Consider the following 24,880-nt stretch of genomic DNA (forward strand, 5'->3'; position numbering starts at 1 on the left):
AGTACATTCAATAAACCTTTGAAAATATGTTTTCAAATGTACATGTTAAACAATTTACAAAATGACCTAAAACAAGACAAGATTAAAATCAAACCAGCTTTGGTTTAAGTGTCAGAGTTGCCAGATCTTAAGCCCCATGGGCCAAATACTAAACATTTTTGAAATAAAGAAATGTTAAATGATAGCCCAATATACTGTTCTTGTATTGAAGTGAAATGTAAAATTAAAGGGATTTTCTCCATAAATCCAAATGTACTTTAAATGTCTAAAAACATATATTACACTCAATATTTAAAAAAACCACTAGATTAAACTTTATTTATTCGATTTAAAAAATTTCACACTTTAAAGAAAGAAAGTAAGATATTTACGTAATAAAACAAAAGTAATGAATATCTTATGCTTCCTATTCCGTCGTAACTTAGTTGTTCAAAACTGTATGAAGTGCAGCGACAAAAGTACATCTCAAAATTAAACCAATAACACCTGGTTTCACTTACTTTGTCCTTAAACCATTATACAGTTATGAGTAATTCCTGTCTCCAACATAGTATCATGTACTGTAATAATTGAAAGTTTGTATTTTTAATGACTATTTAAGTGTTTAATGTTGTAGAAAACAATGAGGAGTTCTCTCACAATGGAATGTAAATGTTGGGTGTGATATGTTGTTCAAGATAACCAAAGAAGAAGAAATTAAACATTGCTAAGGATTATGATATTTGCTCCAAGTTAGGTTCAATCACAAGGAATACAAAGAACAGACTTTTTACAAAGTATACTACCTAAACTTTGCAAAATGGCTAAAACCAAGTAAAATCACTTGTAATGTAGAAGTTAACTCTTTTGAGACCCCAATCAAAAGATTACTATGTTCCAAAATTACACACAGCTATATTGGTGGTGTGTAACAACTGCATAGACTTATTAGTGTTTTTCTTAGAATTGTAAAGAAATTACTAGAATACCAATAAAAATAGAAAACTATTTTTAGCACCAAAACATGCAAAAACAAATTGCCTTCAACAAAATATTTTAAAATTCAAAACATTCTTAAAATATTTATAACATTAAAAATTTATTTAAAAAACCAGTTTTTAATTCAAAATAAGACAATTAGTTTGAAGGTAATACAGTTACTCTTTTTACTATCGGTGTTATTTTTATTTTGTTATGTATATTGTTTAGTATAACTATACCAAATTTCAAAGAAATCAATAAAAAATAACTAAGTTGTTTTTTTTACTAAAAAAACATGAAAAATCATACATATTACACATAAATAGTATATATATATATATATATATATATATATATATATATATATATATATATATATGTATTCCTATAATATTATAAATGCCAAAGTGACTTTGTTTGTTAGTTTTGCTCTCACAACTTTGAAACTATTTTATTAACTATTCAACCCATTTTGTTTAAATTTTACATGGACATTCTTAGGGTCCCTGGTATGAATATAGACCTATTCTTATTTTGAAAATCTCTCCAGGCTACACCCCACTGGTCTCTAAAGTAGCGAAAAATCCCAACTTGTCTTTAAAGTTACAAAATATTAATTGAAAGAGTGTGTTAGATGTAATCAATTGTTCTGCGTAAACACTGTTTTATGACAGAACAACCATATGTTTAATTAATTTACCTACAATCTTCAATTTGTTTATAATTATAGTTTTGAAGCATAGAGTAAGGTTTATAGTAACAACACTTCTTATTTCAAACTTTTCTAAAACTGCTGTTGAGCACAGAGTAAAAAAGTATCCAGGTAAGATATTTTACAGTATTACAAGTACAGTTTTAGTAAAAAATAAACTTTTAACTGTACATTTTAGCAAATATTAAATATGCAGTCCTTGGTCAGTACTGTAATGCATATATCAAAGATAAAGTTACTATCTACCTTTTATTATAAATTTAAAGACTTTTATAAGATCCATCTTAGTTTTCTTTTAACAGAAGTAGGCTTCTTAGACCTATGTATATATCCAGATCTTTCAGTAAGTCCGTACAAAAGCCAAGCGATAACACTAATGGTGCGTATTGATGTTATGTTTAGTTGGCAGCATCTATTGGAAGAACGCACACCAAGTTTCAGCCTGATAGGTCTATTTCTTTTTGTTTGACATTTGTTAGAATCAAAAGAAGTCAAGTAATTTTAAAAAAATGGACGAAGAAGAATTTTGTGTTGATAAAACATTACTTTATAAAAGGCAAAACACCTCAGGAAACTAAACAAAAGTTTGATAAACATTATGATGACTTTTCACCTTTGATAAGAATAGTTTATAAGTGGTTTCAACATTTTTGGACAGGCCATATGAGTACAAAAGACGCTGAACATTATGGAAGCCCTGTTGAAGTCACAACTCTAGAAATCAATAAAAAAACCTGTAATATAGTGATGAAAATAGAAGAGTAAAGGTGTTTAAGATTGCTAGTGCTGTGGGCATCTCGAGTGAATGGGTACATAATACTCTGCACCAATATTGGGACATGAGAAACTCAAGATGGGTGCCGCGATTGCTCACGATTTACCAAAAACAAAATCATGTGAAGTGTTGTAAATACAGTTTGCAGCTGTTCCAGCACAACCCACAGGACTATAAACATTGTTTCATCAGTGTCCTCTTTTTCCATCATGACAATGCACTAGTTAAGGCTTCAGAAGTTGCAGCTGCAAAACTATTGGAATTAGGGTTCCAAATCGTACCACATCTCCCCCTATCCTCCATACTTTGCTCCATCGACTATTATTTGTTCCATAATAGGAAAAAATGGCTTGTGGGAAAATTTCATACAAAAGAGGAGGTGATAGCAGAAACAAATAGATATTTTGCAGAATTGGCAGCGTTGGACAATGCCTAACTATAAGCTTACAGTAAAACTATGTTGAAAATAAAAAAAAGTGTATTCAAAAAAGTTAAGCAGTTTTTATTTTTGCATGGACTTATTAAAGGACTTTATGACTTTCATATATATATTTATCTATAATATAAAAATGAATCGCAAAATGTGTTGGTAAGCGCAAATCTTGATAACGGCTGGACCAATTCGGTTAATTCCATTTTGTAAAATGTTCATTGAAATCCGAGGAAGGTTTTCATGAAGAAAAAGTTAAGAAAAGTTACCTGGAATATTTTAGAGTATAGAAAAAATTGTAGTTTTGTACGTTTCATAATTCAAATTAAACTGGCACTTAACAGCTGCTGTTGACAGCTATAGTTCGACAAACTTTCTGAAATATCTGTTTACATTTAAATTTTATCAATAATAAGTAAACAGTGATTAATCGGTAGTGTAATGCAGATATTAAATAAAACATTAATATATAAATTTTACTCCAGATTGCACCAGTGACGAATTAAAATCATCTAATGCATTAAATACTGTTATAAATCTATCATTAATGAACAAAGTTATGAACGTTTTCACATAAGTTACTTTAAACTGTTGGGCTTCCTTGACATTATGATATTACATTTTGACAATGGCTTATGGAAAAACAGAGAAATGAATACTAACATATACTTTTTTCTTTGACAGGAAATTAAGGCAAATTCTACTATGGTACTGGAAATATCTCAGACCGGAAATATATGAGAAGGACTGGAAATAGATGCCTATTGAATGAAGTAGGTTTCCGAGACCTGAGTATTGTATTTTCTTGATCAGGATAACAATGCAGGCTCAGCTTTGATATTGGAAATATAATTAATTTGAACCAGAAATGCTCTTCATGCAAAACATGATATAATAATTAAGTTAAACTCTGATACTATTTACCATGAACTTAAATAACATCTATCTGATGTATGCCTAATTACTTTTTAAAATTTTCACAGGACTCCCATCATATTACATCATAATAAGTGCTTTTACTAAGTAATATAAGGACTTCGGTTCTAAAGATTGCGTGCGAAGCCATGGGTAACAGCTAGTTTATATATATATGTATTTCATGATCGGAAAACAAGGCAAAATTAACTATGAAACCAAAAATACTAAGACCAGAGCAAATTACAATGGTTATAAATGTACACTGTTTGACACATTTTCATGATCATGACAACAACTGTTAGATATCTATCATGGAACAACAGAATAAATTGCTCTTTTACAAAATGCTCTTCACTATTATTTTACACTATGTACAAAAGAATACAAAGTTACAGTACGTCGGTGACAACATAATTGCAATCACTCAGTATGTTAATAAATATTCAATACAAACAAAGACAAAACAGCATTTGCATAGTTTTTATAAATAGTAAATTTGAATACCACTCAGCTTTTTTTAACAATATATCACACAAAATGGTAGTAAAAATTTTAAAGCGCTGAACAAACGATATGCCCAAGGTCAGTCTAGAGCGGTAAAGTACATGCTGTTGTGATATCGTCAGTTGGTTCTTCTACTTTACCAGGCATAAAAACCTGCTTTTTTATGACTGGTCTAAAAAACGTTAAGCTGTAATATATTCGATACACCGAGATTTTTCTTCAGTTTTAAGAATATTTTTGTAGCAAATATTAGCTGCTTTACCCTAAATACAACTAAACCCTTAGTAAAGAATTGCCAGATGTAACAACAAGTATTCCACAGACCTTTGAAATTCTTTATATTAAGACTCAACTACAATGTTTTCTAGTTTATTACCAACTAAAATATAGTAGTATGCTTACGAATATTACTTTGAAGAAAAATGTATAGTATACTATGAATCCAAAAAAATATGTTCAAATACAGGTATGTTTTTATTGTATTCTATACAATGGTTTGAAATCATATGTTCTAGACATTGCTAAAGATGGTTTACAATATGAAATAAAAAAAATGAATCAATTAAACAGAATACATGTTTCAATAGCTGGTAAATACATTAAGATCTTTAAAACTTACAAGTTGCGAGTAAGTGTAGTCCAAGCTGCTTCAGTAGTCCCAGGATGCTCCTCCATGATCCCATGAACATGGACCACTAGCCTGGTCAGTCTGCAGGAATCACTCAGTATGTACAGTAGGTTGTCATTGACATGGCAGTAGTCCAGGCTAAGAATCTACGCAATGCATATTGTTAGTGAGTGTTCCTTGATCCTGTGGACATGGACAACTAGCCTGGACAGTCTCCAGACATCACTCAGTAAGTACAGCAGGCTGTCCAAGCTAAGGATCTACACAGTGTACATTGTCCGTGAGCTACTGCAGTCATCCTCTTAATTATATCAAAGTCCATGATTGTAAAATATGTAATAATCATAGTCTCCAGACCATATTTTGAATGATATTTTAAAGTTAACAGAAAGGAAAGAATATATGTCATTTAGGTTCGTTAATCTAACCATAACAGTAATTCTGAATTGTTATTGTAACAAACAATTTTAATATTATATAACAATAACTGAATTTTGGGAGTATTTTTGTATTTGTATGACACCAGAAGTAGATCGTGTTATTTATCCAATCCATAACAGTTCATGAAAATAGTCAATATTATTTTCGTTTAAAACTTATGAACCATCTTTTAACATCAAAAGTAAAACCTCTTTAATGATTTCAGTATCAAACATTTGTAAAAGTAAAACTTTTCACTTTCCAAAACCTAGGACATTTTCATGTTTTGGAGGAAAATAATAATAATTTTGATTTTTCATTAATCCATCCCTTAACCCTAGAAGTGTGGAACCAGCATATTGTATGTCGGTTCAGTTTTTCATTAAAAATAATTATTTATCTTTAAACAATCACCATGTTTTTGGTATCATTGAAATTGTGAGATTCCACTCTACAATTTTCATATAAACGTTTTTTTTTTTAACATCAATATTACGGTCGTGGTGAAACGTTTTCTGAAGACGTCATCATTTGAGTGGAATTTCGCGGGTGGCCGGGTCAAAGAAATACGTCATTTTCAACCAATCACAGCATGTTACGTATTGCCTGCAAACAGTGCTGTCATATGTCAATAGACGCGGAATGAAATATTCTTTCTTCCAGTGTAAACAGAAAGTCATTAGAATGAATAGTTGATTTACTATGAATATTCTAAAAAGGGACAATTTTAAAGTTGTAAACCAGCATATTTTATGCTGGTTAGTATAATAACATTCACACAGTTATTTATTGTCAATAAAGAAAATAAAAAAAAAACAGTGTAAAGTGAAAGAAACGATCTAACGGTACAATCTTTCAGCGGTAAATTTAGTTCAGTAGGTTTCTGGCAGTGCGAAACGAAAGAGATGAATCACGGCGTCGCATCAAGACCAACCCAACCCATCCCTGTCGGCCATTGTTGACCTTTTTACTTCACCACGAGCTTATTTTTTTACCGATTTTCATAATTTAGGTCTCTATTTTTTCAGGTTGAAATACTCTACTGCATAAATGCATATGAAATGACAAAAACATTATAAAACAATGTTATTTTGAACTATAATATCTATTGTTTATATAGGCTATTCTCAAAAATTTTACAATGCAAGGTTTTACAATATTTGACGCACAACATTTATTTTTTACTCAATTTCAAAAATTATTGAGTGTATTTCTTTCAAACATTATGTGCTAACATAATATAACAAGTAAAAAAATGTTTTCATATTTTTTTACATTGCAAACCAGATTATTTTTTATGAGTAAATTCTTTAACGTTCGACTGTTAACAAAAAATGTCATAACTCAGTTCCTTCTCAAAGTATTTGAACATATCTTATATTTTATTTTAGCCAAACAAACATACTTACTAAGGGTATATTCAAAAACTACATAAACATAAAGTATAAGTGAAAATTTGTAGCTTGTTTCTGAATTTTGTTACAAAATATTTTCATTTTTCAAAAGATTTTTTTTGTAAGCTTATAATAAAATAACAGTTTATTTTGTTGTTGTTTACTTTTAGTGTTTTCAAATAGCATGTATAATTTACAATAGAAAACTGTTTTTCATATAAATATATAGTCACATTTGGAGGTAAAAAAATGAAAAGCCCAAACCCTTGTACATTTTTGTACATTTTCGCTTTTGTAAAAAGAAAAATGGCAAAATTACAATTTTTGTTTAATAGAAATTTTTAATATACTTTTTAATTTGGCATAAAATTCTCTACATTTTATACATTTAACATTTTGACCTTACTGTAATATTTCAATACCTTACAGAGGTCCAAACTTGAAATTTTCATATAAAACTTTTTGCAATTTCTCATTATTTTCATAAAAATATATACTAAACCAAATAATATCAAAACATTTATTCTTATTTCAAATAGTACAACTTCTGAGAAGAAAAACGATATATAACAATATATGTTTTCTTGATATTAAGTATTTTTTACGAATTTTTTAAAAAAACCTTGCAACACGTCAAAAATGGACTGGCGTTTTATCTTTGGTAACATGGACACACTTCTAGGGTTAAATAATTTTAATTCTTCAAAAAGTATTTAAAAGTATTTTTGTGTTTTCAGTCCCTACTGATTTCAAGTTAACAATGTATTGCAATTGGAAAGATTTTTCAAATTCAAAATACATTTTTTTAAATTCTGATACAAAATTCCATTATTTTTAAACATTTAAATTCTTTACAGAATGTTAGGCACATTTTTTAGTCAGGTAAGTACAATTTTTTTATTTTTTCAAAACCTTATATGTTACATTTAGAAAATAAATAAAATGTAATAATATATTTGATTGTATAAGCCTTGTATAACATTCCACCTTTAAGACATTGTTTTTGCTCCAGTAACTGCAATTTGTAAGGTTTTCAAAATTTCAAAATGTATAGATTTAAGAAAATTAATACTTTAATTCGATACTCTAATTAAGGATAGACATATGCTTAACAAAAATCTGGAATTAAATTATTAATTAAGGATTATAGATTCAATTTTAAACATGTGCTTAAATTTCCAAAGTCCAACAAAATTAAAAATCAATATGGCTTCATAGGATATGTTCATATTGGAATATACATTCCAAAGTGTGTACAAGATAAATCTCTATATATATAAAAGAAAGTCGTGTTAGTTACACTATTTATAAGTCAAGAACGGCTGATCCGATTTGGCTGAAAATTGGTAGGGAGGTAGCTAAAGAACGGGAGAAACACATAGGATACTTTTTATCCCGTTCCCGATTCAGGATTCCGCCCCACTGGTCTCTAAAAGTTACGGAAATACCGTAAGAAATGCATTACAGCAAACATATGTTATTAAGTGAAAGGGCCTGTTCAAATTGAATCAGCTGTTCTTTGTAAACATATATAATGCAACAAAAGAAATTTATGTTTATATCATTTAATTACCATTTTAAATTTCTTTACATTTATAGTTTTAAAGCATAGAGTAAGCTTAAGAGAAACAGCAAATTTTGTTTCAACTGTTTCTGCAATCACTGTTAAGCATAGACTTTACTATCCAGATAATACAAATCAAATTTTAATTTTTTACAATTCAAAGCAGTTATTTCTGCATTTCCAAGTCAGATACGTACATTATTTGCTATCATCATTTCGACATGCTTTCATCGAACCCATCTAACCTGTGGCACAAATACAAGGATAATATGGGCAGAAGATATTTTACATCAAATTCGTGTCAGTTCAAGAAATTCCGATCTTCAAATGAATAAGAAGATACATCATCGGGCCTTGCTCTTGATCGAAGACATGTGCTATTTCATGTGCGATAGTTTGTTAGTCACGTTTAGGAATGCCAGCGCCAAATCATGAAAATGAATGACGCGTTTAATCGAGAATTGGAACGAGAACGTGAATATGATTACCAGGAATTAGATTTAGTAGTTTAAAAACGAATGTACCCCTGATCAATCCCCAACAAAAGGAAGTTTATGATACACTAATGAAAGGCAATTGATGATGGAAACGGTCGTTTATATTTACATGGTGGAACTGGTAAGACATTCCTCATGTCAGTAGTTTTTAGCCACTGTTCGTGCAAGATCCAACATTGCAGTTTCAGTTGCTTCTTCTGGAATAGCAGCCACATTGTAGAAGGATGTCGTACGGCACATTCTGCATTAAAAATTGCCGTTAAATCTTCAATATATTGAAGAACCAACGTGCAACATTACAAAGCGCTCCGCTATGGCGAAAGTTTTATCAGAATCGAAGATCATCATCTGGGACGAATGCACAATAGCGCATAAACGTGCATTGGAAGCAGTTAACCTAACATTGCAAGATCTACGTAATGACTCAAAATGTTTTGGAGGCGCAACTATTTTACTGTCTGGGCGATTTCCGCCAAAACATTGCCAGTAATTCCAGATCGACTGCTGCCGACTAAATAAACGCTTGCCTCAAATCATCGAATCTATGGCGCTATGTTAGGAAACTTCAGCTGACAACAAAACATGAGAGTTGCATTGCTGAACGATTACATCTGATGAAGATTTCTCTGAGTAATTGTTGACTATCGGTAATGGTCGAGTACCTGTCGACGAATCGAGCGGATTGATTTCATTTCCTCGGAATATCTGTAACTTTGTCTCATCGAAAGACGAACTCATCAACAAAGTATTCCCAAACATCATAACTAACCTCAAAAATAATGAATGGTTGATGTGAGCGAGCAATTTTGGCAGCTAAGAATAAAGATTGTAGATGACTTAAACTACATAATTCAGAATGAGATCATTGGTACATGCATTCTTTCAAATCTGTTGACTGTGTAACAAATGAAGATGATGCCACCAAACTATCCAATTGAATGTTTAAACTCCTTGGATGTACCTGGCACAATTTACAACTAAATATTGGTTCTGTAGTAATCATGCTTCGAAAACTTATACCAACCAAAACTGTGCAACGGAACAAGTTTGTTGGTAAGTAAAATTGATGAACAATTTGATTTACACCACAATACTCAAAAGGTGAGGAAATTCTCATTCCGAGGATCCCGATGATCCCACCATGCCATTTGAGTTTAAACGGTTTTCAATTTTCGATCCGTCATGACTGTAAATAAGTCACAAGGCCAATCGTTGAAAGTTTGTGGTCTTAATCTCAAACATCCATGTTTTTCCCCATGGCCAATTAAATGTGGCATGTCCACGGGTCGGAAGACCATCCGCGTTATTTGTTTTCGCGCCTAATAAAAAAAATGTAGATCACAAGGTGCTACAATAAATGGCAAATAAAGAATCATTGAATAATTATATTTTTTTATTTACAATTATCCTAATTTAAAAAGTAAAAAATGTTATCATGTGATATTGCCTTTAAGGCGGGGACAAAGTTCGCCGGGTCAGCTAGTAAGAGATAAACAAGATAAAAGTGAACTATAAGATAAATTATTTAGATGTATATTCATAATTTAAAATTAAGAAATCACTAATTTTTCCATTCAAAACGACATTAAACTAACATAAATACAAACTGATAATGTTTTAGATTCATAATAAATTTATTCAATCAATAAGAAATGCACTTACTTGTAAATGCTTTAGTGGCTTCAACAAAGTAATATTCAGATCCGTGATAAAATAGTCATCTGGATAGTCTTTTATAGAAGCCAAGCCGAGAACAGTAATGGAACTGGCATGTTTATGTGCAATATTCTCCAGAAGAGGTTTGGCATGTGAGGAAACCAATTCCTCCAAACATCCAAGGCTAAGCATTTCTAAATGGTGGCTCTTTTTTACAGCAGATATCAGAGGTTTCCCAAAATGTCTGAAACAAATGCAACACAAAATTAGACAACAACTCACATTGTTCATTTTGTTTACTTGTAAAGTACATAGGCTACAAGAACTATTAATTTGAAAAGTATTAAATTAAAAAGACTATAGACTAAATTAATGCCTACAGATGTCTGATGGCCCGCTCTGTCACAAGACTTGACACCCTTGAATTTTTTGGGGAACAAACTAAGCTAACAAAGCTTACATGTGCAACATAAACAACAATGTTCATTTGTTCAACGTGTTGTATTGAAATCATATGATGTGCATAATGCAGAGAAGGGACCATATTGAAAACCTTTGTAAATTAAAAGCTATTTAAAAGCCGAGTCTTCACGTTTACATTTCTATTACATAAAATAATTAAGTTATCTATTACATTCTTTTTTAGTTATAGTAAAATAAGTTGCATTTAAACATTTAATAAGGATGTTTAATTATATTATATATATATATATATATATATATATATATATATATAATATAATTAAACATATATATATATATATATATATCATATCATATCAGTCACAAAAATGTCAGGAACAGTAAGTTTTAGACTGCATATAATTTCTGAGTTTCATTACACAGTTGATTCCAACAATAGATGAAGTGAAATATATATTAGGTTTACTAACCAACTGAATAGTACAATACAAATTGCCTTCAAACAGCCATACAAAAAATAAGTTTTTATGAATTATTTTATGAAACCCACAAGCAAAGTATAACATAGGCTATATGATGTTTTTGAAATCATTAAAAAAAATCTACTTTCTTTGAAAACTTGGGTCGTTGCATTAAAAAAGTTGACTTGAACCCTACACCTCCTGCTTGCTGGTATTGAACATTTTTCATTATAATGATGAAAAACTATAAACAACTATTAAAGGTACTAATACAGTACACATTAGGTGCTGTGACAGTAAACATTTTGACCAAAACAGTTTTTTGATCAAAGCAAGTGAATGATGAATCAATTAAGTTAACTTAACCACATTGATTTGTTTGTCTTCTTATTATGAACAACGTTGTCCATTTAATCTTTGATGTATTTTTTATTGTTTTCAAGATCTCGTTAGTGTGTATAACATTTGGAACTGTATATATTAATTATAACATTAATTTTTTGCATTTTCAAAATCCAAATTCAGGATTTATTGACAGTAACTACAGTAATTTTGCATAAAAATTTTCATTCACAATAGTATTATTAGTGCAAGACTAATGAAAATAATTAATTCAACATTATTACAAACTACTAGACGTATTCTACTTGGTCTTCTCGAGGGTATTTGACTCAGTAGATCTTGGCTTGCTACTGAGGAATGGTAATATAGGGATCGGACAACACATCAATAAATTGACTTACAATTTATCTTTCAAACTGCCATTTATCAGTCAGATTTGCTTTATCACTCTCTACTGAATTTATCTCTTTATCTGTTGATTCACAGGTGAACTATACTGGAACCTTATCTCTTCTTCCTATTTACATAATAATCTGCAAGATGTTATGCACAATCAAGATTTCATTATGTTTGTACAGAATTCTTGAACATTCTTGTTTCTAAAAACAAGACAAAATTACTTAGAAATTCAAACTAATCTGATTTGAGCATCTGATGGTTGGATACAGTAATAGAAATAAACTGAATGCTAAGAAATGTCAGGACATAACTTTCTACCAATGTTGATCACCAACAGTCTTGAATTATATATTTTTGGTGAGACATTTACCATGATCTATAACATGAGGGACATTTGTGTCTTGTTGACACCTCATTGAATCCTGAATTATTAATTACATTCATGGCATCAGTAGAAGTGCAAACAAAATATTGATTTTATTCTTCAAAATACGAAGGAAATGTCTTTTTATAGCTATTTTAGGCCATTTTGAATGTATAAGTTTATATTGAATTTTGCTGTGTTAGAGCTGAATGTAAGGAATAAACCAAGCTCTGCTACTAGCATTACATCGACCAGATCAAGGGAGCCATGCAGAGCAACATGAAAGCTTTGGGTTCATATTACCCACACCAAGAGAACTTCTGGAACCAGCACTTGATAGGATTGCTGAAAACCCATAAGAGCACTTTTTATGAGAATTTAGACCACCCAGTAAACTTCCTTTCTATAATGACATAATGGCGTGCTCTTCCTCTTTTACTGATATCTTTGCTAACTCGAAGAAATTTAAAAGATTCTACTCTGGAAAACAAAAAGTGGGTCCTGACGGAATCCCACCATTAATGTTGAAATATTGCAGCAGCAATCTTGCTCCACATATCCAACTCTTCTGCGTTTAGAAATTTTTTCTCGCTGTCTTAAAAGAAGCTTTCTTGTTTCAATATTTAAAAATGGGAAAACCTCTGATGTCAGAAGTTATGCCAATTACAACCCAACCTATTTTGGCCAAAGTGTTTGAATCACTTGCGCTCACCAGACTATCTTTTTTTGTTAGGAGCCACATTACGACTACCCAGCACGGTTTCTTTAGCGGTAATCATCAGTTGCAACAAATCTGGTGCTTTATCAAGATGATATCCTCTCTGCTTTCCAGAGGCAACCAGGTCGACAGTGTGTCGACTTCAATAGGATAAACTACGAACACCTACTGACTAAAATGTGTACTCTGGGCATTGCTGGTCCCATCCTGGAATAGTTTCGCAGCTATTTGAATGAGCGTTATTTTATCGTAAGATACAATGGAAGTTAATCAGCAGCCTTTCCTGCACAATCTGAAGTGCCCTAGGGTTCTCTTTTGAGTCTTGCATTGTTTATCCCATGTGTATGTTATAAATGATTCGGTTCTTGTCATCAAACACTCTTAAGATTTTACTCTATTCAGATGACACTAAACCTTATATTGAAGAGATTTCTAAACTTGATTTCAGGTCTCTGCAACCTAACCTAACCAATGTTATGGTGCTTCGATAATGATATGGCGCTGAATGTGTCTAAATGTAGTTTTCACCCGACGTGACGGCATGATAAACTATTCAACTATTCACTTGGAGGAAAACCACTCAGGTCTTCAGTGGTTAAAGACTTTGGAGCCATAATATCATCAACATTGAGTCCAATGACATAATACATTATGTCATCACAATAGTTACTTGGATGCTATCTGCCGTAAGATAAACTCAGCTCTTGGTTTTATCATCAGAACATCTAAAGATGGTTTTTCTCAGGGAGCATTGAGGACTAGTTCATCTCCTCTTTGATTACTATTCTCCGGTCTGGTCGCCCTACCAATTGGATCAGATTAATCAACTTGAGGGACTTTAGAGGAGGTTCCATTGAATCCTTGGCATGCAGCTTGGCTCAAATTCAAATGAAGCAAAGAACTATTTTATTCCTATTTATTATTTGTTGTAACGTGACACTTATAAATAAGTTTTAAAACATTTATTATAAGTACTTAAATGTCTGACCTTGAATTTAGGTGGCTGCAGTATAATGAGCAACCACAATCGAATCATTAACCATCAAAAAAATACTGAAAACAAAATGTTGAAACAAATTACGTAATACAAATTTGTCAATAACAATACAGTTCTGCGAGTTTTAAATCTTAAAAATAAATATATTATCGATAAATAAAAAGTATCTAAATATATAAAATGTCACAAACAAAACAATAACATTTACTTACATTTTACTATTTTTTTTAATAACATTTTATTTTATTTTTGTTATGGATAAACATGTCTGACTCCTTGTAAAAAAAAAGAACACACATACAACATCATTGTTGTTGCTTCCATTAATCAATAATAAAACACATGATTTCTCTTGAAATTAATTTTCAAACACGATTTTACTTTGAATTAATTTTGAGTGATAATGTCATACAGAATTACTTTTCAGGTTTTTAAAATTGTATTATAGTGAAGCAAAACTTTTAAATATAAAAGAAATGTATTCGTTTCAGAAAATAACTAAACTTTATTTCAACTATTTGTTTGAGCAGCTTAGTACTTACAATTACTTTAGCCAATCTGAAATGGTATTTCTGCAGGGTGCTGGTGCCATAAAAACTACATTCATTAATTAAAAGTCATAGATTGTTTGATTTCAACTAAAATAGTACATGAACTTTGGTATAATATTCATAATAGCAAATTTAGAATGTTCAAAAAGTCTTCTCAACTGTGTTTTTTGCAACGTCATGTTGTTCTGACTTTTCTTGCAGAGAAACACTATTTTATTTCCACCTTTAATTCTAGCTTTCATCTCCTCACTATAAACGGGATACTTTGTATTTAAAGGAGCAAAGTCCATTGCAACCATTAAAAAAATTGTTTAATGTTTAAAAATACATTTTGAGAGAATAATTAATTGCACAGTCATCACCATTGTTCTTGCTGATGTCACTAGCCTACTCAATACATAAAGAAAATAAAAACAGCTGGGAATGATTAATTATGAATATCTATAGGTGAAATGTTGTATTCGATAGTATCGATATTTATAATCGATAATCATGATTCCATTGTGTTGTTGGCCTCTTATTATACTGCAGCCATTTAGGTACGATCTCAAGGGATTTGTTTCTTTTTCAGCCAGAAGGGCGTGGTGACGGCAAAGGTGGCACCGAAATCCCCACTGATGAGCAGAGGCTTTTCTGATTGGTATTTACCCGAGATCAGATTAAGTTAGACAATGATTATTATTCTGTAGTGCCATAGGCTATATGAAGTTTCAATGATTACACTATGCAATATAAAAACCAGGACCACTTATCGTACTTAGCTCTTGTGTGCTTGATTCGTCCATATAGCAGTCTAATATTTTTTAAAGTGAACTGAATCAAGGTTTACATGTAGGATTTTGCTAGGCATATCCTTAACTTAGTATAACTTATTTCCATTTTTGAGACTTTCCATAGAATCAATGACTTCTATGTTAAGAGCCAAGGAGGATACTGAATTGTCTTAATCTAAAACTTAAATTGACCCACGCTTTAAATGTATCACATATCCCTATTAAAATAGTGAAATTACTCTCAAAATCCCTTACCTTTCAACATATTTTGGCCAATCATCTTGTTCTCCAGGGCACACTAAACTACAGTTACTAGGCTTAAAAAATAATCTTCTTAGATTAGAATTTTCAGATAAACTTTCCACTACATTTGAAGTTTCTTGAACACAGACCACATCCATTGAATCAAAAGTAACACTTGCATGGTGTAACTTTCTAGCTGCAAAATCAACTAGGTATCTTGTTCTTTCTATGTTATTTGATTTGTCTGAAGGTTTTATTACAAAGTGAACTTTTCGCCAACATCTAGGATGGCTCAAAGCAAGTCGCCAGTTTTTGCATGTCGAAGACGCACGAACTTTGTCATTGTGAGAAAGATATGAAAAAACTTCGTTCAAAATTACACTTGGTAAATTATTCCATGACACCTCACCAGCCATTATCTACCTCAACCTAAACTTTCATCTTAATCCTGTTCCATTTCCAATGTTGGTCTGGTTTCTGTTCTTGTTTGTTGTGCTTTGCCTTGCCAGAAACAGCTGCTTGCTGTTTGCTTGCTCTACTTCCCAGCTGATGCCTGACAGCGTTAAACTGTCAAAATGCTATCATCATCAAACTCCATTAAATTAAAATCAAAGTTACATGTCTTTGAATCTAATAGCTTAAATATTTGTGATTTTCCATATATTGAACTATACAAATTCTCCAAAAAGGTAACCTGAAATTTAATTATTTATCGCTTAAACATGTACAACTATACAACAATACACGATAACCTTTCATTTTTTTTTCTAAATACACACTAATAAGAAAAGATACTTGTTATTCAGTTAAACATTTATTACAAGCGTTTTCAACAGGTCTTATCCACGCAAACTTCTAAACATCAAATTAAACATTAAAACAATATCAATGTGAACAAATCAATCTGAATTTGACAATGATGATCTGATGTTTTTAACAAAATACCATCCATGGCTTATAATTTCATGACCAGTGGCGTAGCGAAGGGGGGGTCCAGGGGGTCCGTACCCCCCCCCCCCTAAATTTTAAGACATATTAAAAAGTAAAGCATGGAACAGGAGAAAAAAGGAGAGTTATCATTACTCTTGTCCACAAACATTAAATTGATTGATTTAATTGATTAAAGTGACCGTTGTTAAAAATATAATTGTCCTTTCGTTAAATCATAAAGTATCAAACGATACTTTTGGGCTCGGCCTTTCAGATAGTATATTGTAATCACGGTATGTCTATAGGGCGCGGTCACGTGACGTCGCAAAGTAACCTGAGCCGTAACACGGCGAACAGTTTAAATTAACGACCACTTCGTTCAAATTCGTCTTGGGGACGTAAAATGACTGCTTATAATTAAGTTACGACGTTGATTTTAGGTGTCATTAAACTGTAAACGTGTAAATAATTATCGAAAAAAATATAAAAAAATCACTTTCGGTCGGAAAATACACTTTAAAACTCTACTGATTAGAACTTCAACTAATTTGGACTTCAGTGATTGAGGTAAACGTGGTCTTTTCGATTGAGTTAGAACGACGATTTTGACGTGACAACGTCTTAAATTAGGTTGCGGCTCGGAGTCACTCATGAAAAAGTGTAACGCCCGGTAACGTTACGATGCCCGTCCAGTGGGTCCGCCGCACGGGATCCGCACGGGATAAAGCAGATAACTATGTTTATTCGTGAAAATGTGGAGTGCTTAGATTCGTCATTTACAACAACTACAACAATATAGGTACATAATTGTACACTGATATTTCATTATCGTAAACTATGATTGATTGATTAATTGTTAGATTGACACAAAAGTTGAGAAACTGATTTTATAGGTTATGTCATACTATTGACAAATGTTGATAGTGTTAAGTAAATTATTAGTTTAAATCACTCTGCAATCAATCGTAATTCAGTCGATTGAGAAGAAACAGCGCGTATTGCTAGTCAAACATTTAAAATAACAAATTATAACCTCTAACCTGTCATAACAGTGCGACCAAACGAACGAACTAAACCGACCAATCACCACGCGCGGAGTTAGAATTTAACTGTGTTTAGCAAGAATTTCAAATTCCAATTTTAGTAAATGTTTTATTCAACTTTACCATTTACAATAAAATTTTTTAATTAATTTCAAATTATGTACAATGTTTTAGTAAACTAAATATATTTCTATAGTTAAAATTTGTGCAATTCTTATTTTCATTCAATTCCTTGTTCCTGTTGTGCAATTTAATAATATTCATATCAATAAATATTCTACCGAGAAAAAGACGTTGTCACGTAAAATCTTCGCCCGTAAAACCGACTTTACAGGCAACCATAATTTTTTTGTTATCATTAAACTGTACACTATACCTATATAATTAAGAGAAAAAAAATCACTTCCGGTCGGTAAATACCGATGAAAAGCTCTCTACAGATTCAAGTTTTGACGATTTTGGATTTCACTGGTTGAGTGGTTGAGATAAAAGTGGTACTTATAATTATGTTAGGACGGTGATTTTAGGTAATAATTAAACGCCGACTAATACATATATAATTATCGAGAAAAAACAATTAAATCACTTCCGATCGGAAAATACCGAGAAAAGCTCTACTGATTCAGATTTTGACGATTTTGGATTTCACTGGTTGAGTCGTTGAGATAAAAGTGGTACTTAGAATTATGTTAGAACATTGATTTTAGGTATCAATTGAACGCCGACTAATACCTATATAATTATAGAAGGAAAATTGAAAAAATCACTTCCGGTTGGTTAATACACCGGAAAAACTCTACTGATAAGAAGTTCCGACTACTTTGGATTTCACTGACTGAGGTATTATTTCATTTTCCTTAGTATATTCCGATCGGAAGTGATTATTTTTGTTTTTTTTTCTCGATAATTATATATTTATTAGTCGGCGTTGAATTAATACCTAAAATCAATCTCCTAACATAATTATAAGTACTACTTTTACCTCAACCTCTCAACCAGTGAAATCCAAAATCGTCAAAACTTGAACCAGTAGAGAGCTTTTCTTCGGTATTTACCGACCGGAAGTGTTTTATTTCTCCATAATTATATAGGTAGTCGAGTACGTTTAATGATAACAAACAATCGTCGTCCTAACTCAATCAAAAATACCACGTTTACCTCAATAACCGAAGTAGTTGAAGTTCTAATCATTAGAGTTTTTTATGTGTATTTTATTTCCGACCGAAAGTGATTTTTTAAAATTTTTTCCGATAATTATATACTCGTCTACAATGTAATGATACAAAAAATCGTCATTATAACTCATTTATAAATACCTCAATCAGTGAAATCCAAAGTAGCCGAACTTCTAATTAGTAGAGTTTTTCCGGTGCATTTCGACCGTTAGTTTGATCTGTAGCCTACCAGAGCAACGCTCGAAAACTGCCCTCCTTTTCTAAAGGGGTTTCGACCGTCAGTGGCCCAATGTCCCTGAAGGGGTATTTCATTTTCTCCACAGAATATAGTTGTGTCAATTATACGCTCGAGTGAAGCTCTGTTTTGTTTTTTTTTCTTTCTTATCCAGTGAATCCAACATCACTTTGGTGCCTTCTACTCGGCTAGAATCTAACTTCGTAAATTTCTGTAGCTATACAAGAAAAATTGTGGTACTAGAGTTGCTGTGAGAGTTTAATTCGCCTATTACATCTTTCCACTTTCTATAAGGCGTAGTTACTAAAGCTCCATATTTTTGGTATTTACCTTTTACCAGTGAATTCATTGGCAAATAACACACAAAACGTCCCCCGGATCCCCCGGTTTCCAACCCCCCCCCCGAACGAAATTTCTGGCTACGCTACTGTTCATGACAGCTCTGTATTCAAATAACTTCTCATTTTGAAAAAAGTATGACATATCTTAAAAGTACACCCAAAATTACCTGAACTCAATAAGCATAAAAACAAAACAGCCAGATCACATCTTTGCAACAAAGCCAGAGTTTTAATATGCAACATATTCTCCACTTCAAAAACATTTACAGATGGTTCTACAAAAAATTCTACAGAATATTTGAAGATTTATCCTGTGAATCCAATAATACTTTTAACTAACTTTAGTGCAAGATATGTCCTTGTTCAAAGATTAAATTGAATCCACAATAAAGTTTCTAAGAACAAAGACGACAGGGCACAGGCAGGCAGTGGGTAGGTTGGGACTCTTGTCCCTTGCTGATGCAGCATCTCTGCAACAAGCGGAATGGCTGCTGGCCAGATGCACATCCAGCCCCAGTTGGGACCTTACTTATATAAAAGGGATCGCTTACTCAGGATTCTCAAAATGTGCAAAACGTTTTTGTACGGCTGAAATCGTTGAATACACCATTTGGCACCACTGTCGGTCCGTGAGAAATGTTTGAACTATTGTATGAAATCTATTAAATAGAAGGCATACTTTTAATTTCAGTGTCTCAGCTCATAGTTATGTTCATATTGGTGTTTATTGAATTTTGTTGAATATTGTATGTACAGGTAGGGAATTAAATAAATGTATAGAAAAGACAAAGTCATAATTTTCAAATGGATAAAAAAAGGTTTACAGAACTACCTGTATTTCAGCTAAAACATGGTCCGAATAATTATGTTTTGAATTATGAAAATCTTATTACATTCCACCGAATTTTCCCAGAAGAGCATCCCATACCTCAGGTGCGAGTAGACGTAGGTACATTAAGCAGTCTATAAAGTCTCAGGATTGACGACTTGAGAAATAACCCTGATAGCAAAGCAAGATGAGCTTAATTATGAAGCCAATAGTGCTACATGATCATTCCACTTCAAGGTACTGTCCACCATGACACCCAAGAACCTCACCGACGACAACACAGGAACACATATATTTGCAGGTGCATAAATCTGGTTTGTTTTCGTGGAAAACTTTGTGAGTTGACTTTTTTATTTGCTCAGAGCTAGGCCGTTTGATAAAAACACACTCTCAGCTTCCTACAACGATGTGTATAACGAGGTATTGAGCTCATGTACATTTTTGTTTGAAACAGTTAGTGTCGTGTCATTGGCAAAGAGGACCACAGTATAACCCTGTGAAGGCTCGTGCGAGATCGTTAGGTAGATCAGGAATGGATGGGGCCGAATATTAATCACTGGAGTTACCCCCAGGATCTTTGACTTCCCGGGGAGACTGACAAGTAATACCAGCACTATTTACATAACATAACCGCTGTGTTTTTTTCCCAAAAAATAAGAATTCAACCAATTATTAGTTTTACAGCATACTCCATTATGCTGAAATTTCTTTAAGAGAATATTATGATTTACGCAATCGAATGCTTTAGAAACATCGCGCATAACAGATGCTACGTGATCCTTTCTTTCGATAGACTGTAAAATTGTTGTAATAAATAAAAACATTCACCCACTGTTGAAGATTTAGAACGTAATCCGAATTGAATGTATGCGAAAATTTCAAATATATTTAAGTAAGTAATTAAACGAATTAAAAAATTAAAATACATTGGATCTTACAGACAGAAGAGATGTTGGAAGGTAGTTACCATCTTGCAGTTTGTTTTTATAATACGGTTTTTACTTAGCATAAAGTTTGTGGAAAAGTGCCACCTTCGAAAGAAACATTTATTGTAAAAGTAAAGAATGTCTTATTTTACCAGGCGAAGTTAGGGCTAAGAAGCCCTCTCTAACACTTAACCTGGATTGTACCAGCCAGAGGTCTGATAAATAAAATGCATGGTAATTTTTATAACATCTGTGGATATACCATTCCATCTTGTGGAGTTTACGTTTTTTAATAAAAAAAAATACCTTTTCCAATTCAACTGAATCTGTAGTATATAAACCATCGGGGCAGGTCTGGCATTACCTGTTCGAGATAAAACATCAATTTACGTCTGCTTAATTTGGAGTAATAGTTTTAGCTATACTTGTGAAAAAGTATTTAATTGTTCAGCAACTTGTAACGACTCAATGATTTCTTTTCCACATACAACTATATAAGTTTATATTTTTACCAGCTTCCCTAAACAAGACCTCCCATTTGACGTATTCACGCACCCGAGATAAGCCTGTCATTCGCCATGCGTTTAGCACAATTAATTACTTTTTCAATACCTCAGAGTAGATATATAAGGCAACGAAATTTGGAGGTGCTCTGAGCTTTTTCAAAAGAAAGACCGAAAGTTTGTTAGAACAGATGGAATTAGTCATCTCAGAAATATAAATATTTTAAATTCTTGATTGTGACATGTTAGAATGCGTTATGTTTTATGCAGAAAAATTATAGTTTCTTTGTTCATTGAATATAAAGGTTGATTATTTTGTGTTGGAGAATCGATATTTAATTACAAGCATATAATGATCAAAGAGTACAGGCTCTACTAAAAAGACACAATTAGGAGTTAAAGAGGTTTGTATATTGTAAAAAGTAAAGTAAAGTAAAGAATGTCTTATTTTACCAGGCGAAGTTAGGGCTAAGAAGCCCTCTCTAACACTTAACCTGGGGACCAACGGCTTAAAGGTGACTTCCGAACCACCACCAATGGCCGGGCAGGCGGGCCGCTTGCAAGGACAGGATCGCTCAGCGGTCACCTGTCCAAGCAGCAGCCACGCTCGGCGTTGCTTGATCTGGTTATCTTGCGATAACCGCCGTACCCACTACACTGCGCCATTGGCATCTTATTGTCAATATAAGATGCGGACTCCTTTCTTGTTACCTGAGAAAAACTACTTTCAAGACCACAGAACTCCACCACTTCACGATTAGTTGAAATGAAATGAAATTCAAACCTCCGGCAATAACTAGTACTTTAAACAACAATTTGTTTCCAGAATGTGGTTTAGCAAAGATTGTATTCTTTTTAATAAGTCTGTAGTTCTGGGCTTTAGATTTCTACAAATATATACTAGGATTGTAAACTAATACTCTCCCTTTCACACTTAGAGAGCTAAGTACTTCAATACGCCCTCAATACAGGCAAGTCTGGATTAACAGTCAAGCGATTCATCTTTCTTATTAATAACAACAGTGCCGCCACAGGAACTGATTCTTGAGGAACAAGATTTAAATTCATAATTAGGGATTGTGTACAATCTACTTCTACTACACAATTTATATTTCTACAACATATGGAGTGTAGGCGTGTATAAGCGTGAGATTTAATTCTCAAATGAAATTAGTATTTGTAATTCTTGGGCTATACTGCTAATATTAACAAAACATTAGAACTTGTTTCAGACGTACTGTAGGATCCTAATAGACAACGGAACCGAAGACTGCAGTCCAGAGCCTACAGAGATAATGAATTTTCAAAATATTAATTGATATAAGACTATCTTTCACGGCAGTCAAAAATACTCTCGGGATCCTACTAGAGGACGGAACTCCTTATTACAGGATCCCAGGACATACAAGGATAATGACAACTCGTCTTAACAATTTAGATAAAGTTTTATTAAATGGTTAATTCTGGATGTGTCTGATAATAATAAAATACTGTTCGAATATTTGCTAAATTTTGATCCACCGCAGTCAATTTGTTAAAAAAAAGAGAAAATAACATGCATGTGTTAAAACATGCTAATAAACTATTCCAGCATGAGTACTTTGAGGCTGCATAAAAATATTTTATGGCCTGTCACAGCCTCAACAAAACCCTTATCTAGTTGTTTTCATGGTAAAGTATAGGTTATGTGTTTCGTAAATTTATTGAATTGTGTTTTTATTTACAATGCTGTATTCTTGCGTTTGTTTTCGTAGTTTCAAACATATTAAAGTTGAAGTTACCAACATTTTATGTAAAAGAAATTTGTTTTCAATTGCTGTACCAGTGTTGAGTTTGTGTAAAACAAGAGAATGTTCTAACCTAACAACTCTAAATAGGAATTATAGTTCTGTTCAAGGGGAAAATCACTGTAACATAGGAACAATTGGTCATGTTGATCATGGGAAAACAACTTTGACAGCTGCAATTACGAAAGTAATGTCTAAATATGGGAATACTAAATATATTCCGTTTGAACAAATTGATAAAGCACCTGAAGAGAAAGCGAGAGGAATAACAATCAATGCAGCTCACATTGAATATTGGAGTTCCAAAAGACACTATGCTCATACTGACTGCCCAGGCCATGCAGATTATGTTAAAAATATGATATCTGGCGCCTCCCAAATGGATGGTGCTATAGTAGTAGTAGCTGCGGATGATGGACAAATGCCTCAAACGAGGGAACATCTATTTCTCGCAAAACAAATTGGCTTAAGTAAGATATTAGTTTATATCAATAAAGCTGATTTAGTAGATAATGAAGTTATTGAACTAGTTGAATTAGAAATGAGAGAAATGCTTAAAGATTTTGGATTTGATGGAGATAACTGCCCAGTAATAGTAGGTTCAGCATTACTTGCATTGCAAGGAGATACTTCTAAAATAGGCGAAAAGTCTATTATCGATTTGATTGATGCAGTTGATAACTATATACCTACACCTACAAGGGATTTGACATCTCCTTTTTTGATGCCCATTGATAACGTTTTATCCGTACCAGGAAGAGGTAGCGTTGTAGTTGGAACAATTGGAAAAGGAGTGATGAAGAAACAAATTGAAGCTGATCTTCTTGGTTTTAGTAGACATATTAAAACTGTAGTGTCAGATATACAAGTATTTCAGAAGTCTGTGCAACAAGCCATTGCTGGAGAAAATATTGGTTGTTTGTTGAGAGGCGTTAAAGTAAGTGATGTCAACAGAGGTATGATATTATGTGCCAAAGGAAGTGTTACATTCAGTAATCATTATGTTGCTCAAGTATATTTCCTGTCACGAAGTGAAGGTGGTAGACGGCATCCAGTAACTAATAAATATATACAACAACTGTTTAGTCAAACTTGGAATGTGTCGTGCCGCATTGATTTGGTTGAAGGATCTTCAATGGTTATGCCTGGAGAACATTCTTCTGTAACATTAACTCTGCTTTACAAAATGGTAATGAGCCCGGGTCAGTCATTTACTATAAGGGAAAATAATGTTACTGTAGCTACAGGTATTATTTCAAAAGTTCTTCAACCTTTGACATTACCAGAGAAAAAAGGACTTGTAAGAGTGGAAGTTTGCCGTCTAAAAGCTGATGTACAAATGTAATTTATTATTTTAACTAAAAAACTTAACTTCAGTTTCA

General features: G+C 32.4%; 2 protein-coding genes across 2 annotated transcripts in view; one reads left to right on the plus strand and one right to left on the minus strand.

Moving 5' to 3' along the window:
* LOC124354646 (F-box only protein 33) overlaps positions 1–16,224 on the minus strand; it is a 49,923-nt gene extending 33,699 nt beyond the window's left edge. The window contains exons 1-3 of the mRNA XM_046805268.1: positions 15,742–16,224; positions 10,465–10,702; positions 4,919–5,073 (exon numbers count right to left, since the gene is read on the minus strand). Of these exons, the coding sequence (XP_046661224.1) occupies positions 4,919–5,073; positions 10,465–10,702; positions 15,742–16,145 (797 nt within the window). The 5' untranslated portion in view covers positions 16,146–16,224. The remainder of the gene's footprint in view (positions 1–4,918; positions 5,074–10,464; positions 10,703–15,741) is intronic.
* Positions 16,225–23,351: 7,127 nt separating this feature from the next.
* On the plus strand, positions 23,352–24,880 carry LOC124354647 (elongation factor Tu). Its single transcript, XM_046805270.1, has one exon. It carries the CDS (start codon positions 23,437–23,439, stop codon positions 24,841–24,843), a length of 1,407 nt encoding a protein of 468 aa, XP_046661226.1. The 5' UTR covers positions 23,352–23,436; the 3' UTR covers positions 24,844–24,880.

Source organism: Homalodisca vitripennis, chromosome 2 (assembly GCF_021130785.1).
Source record: "Homalodisca vitripennis isolate AUS2020 chromosome 2, UT_GWSS_2.1, whole genome shotgun sequence".
NCBI lineage: Eukaryota > Metazoa > Arthropoda > Insecta > Hemiptera > Cicadellidae > Homalodisca > Homalodisca vitripennis.

Bases quoted from the DNA above. Each gene is read 5' to 3' on its own strand.
- LOC124354647 (XM_046805270.1), top strand. From the start codon at position 23,437: ATGCTGTATTCTTGCGTTTGTTTTCGTAGTTTCAAACATATTAAAGTT.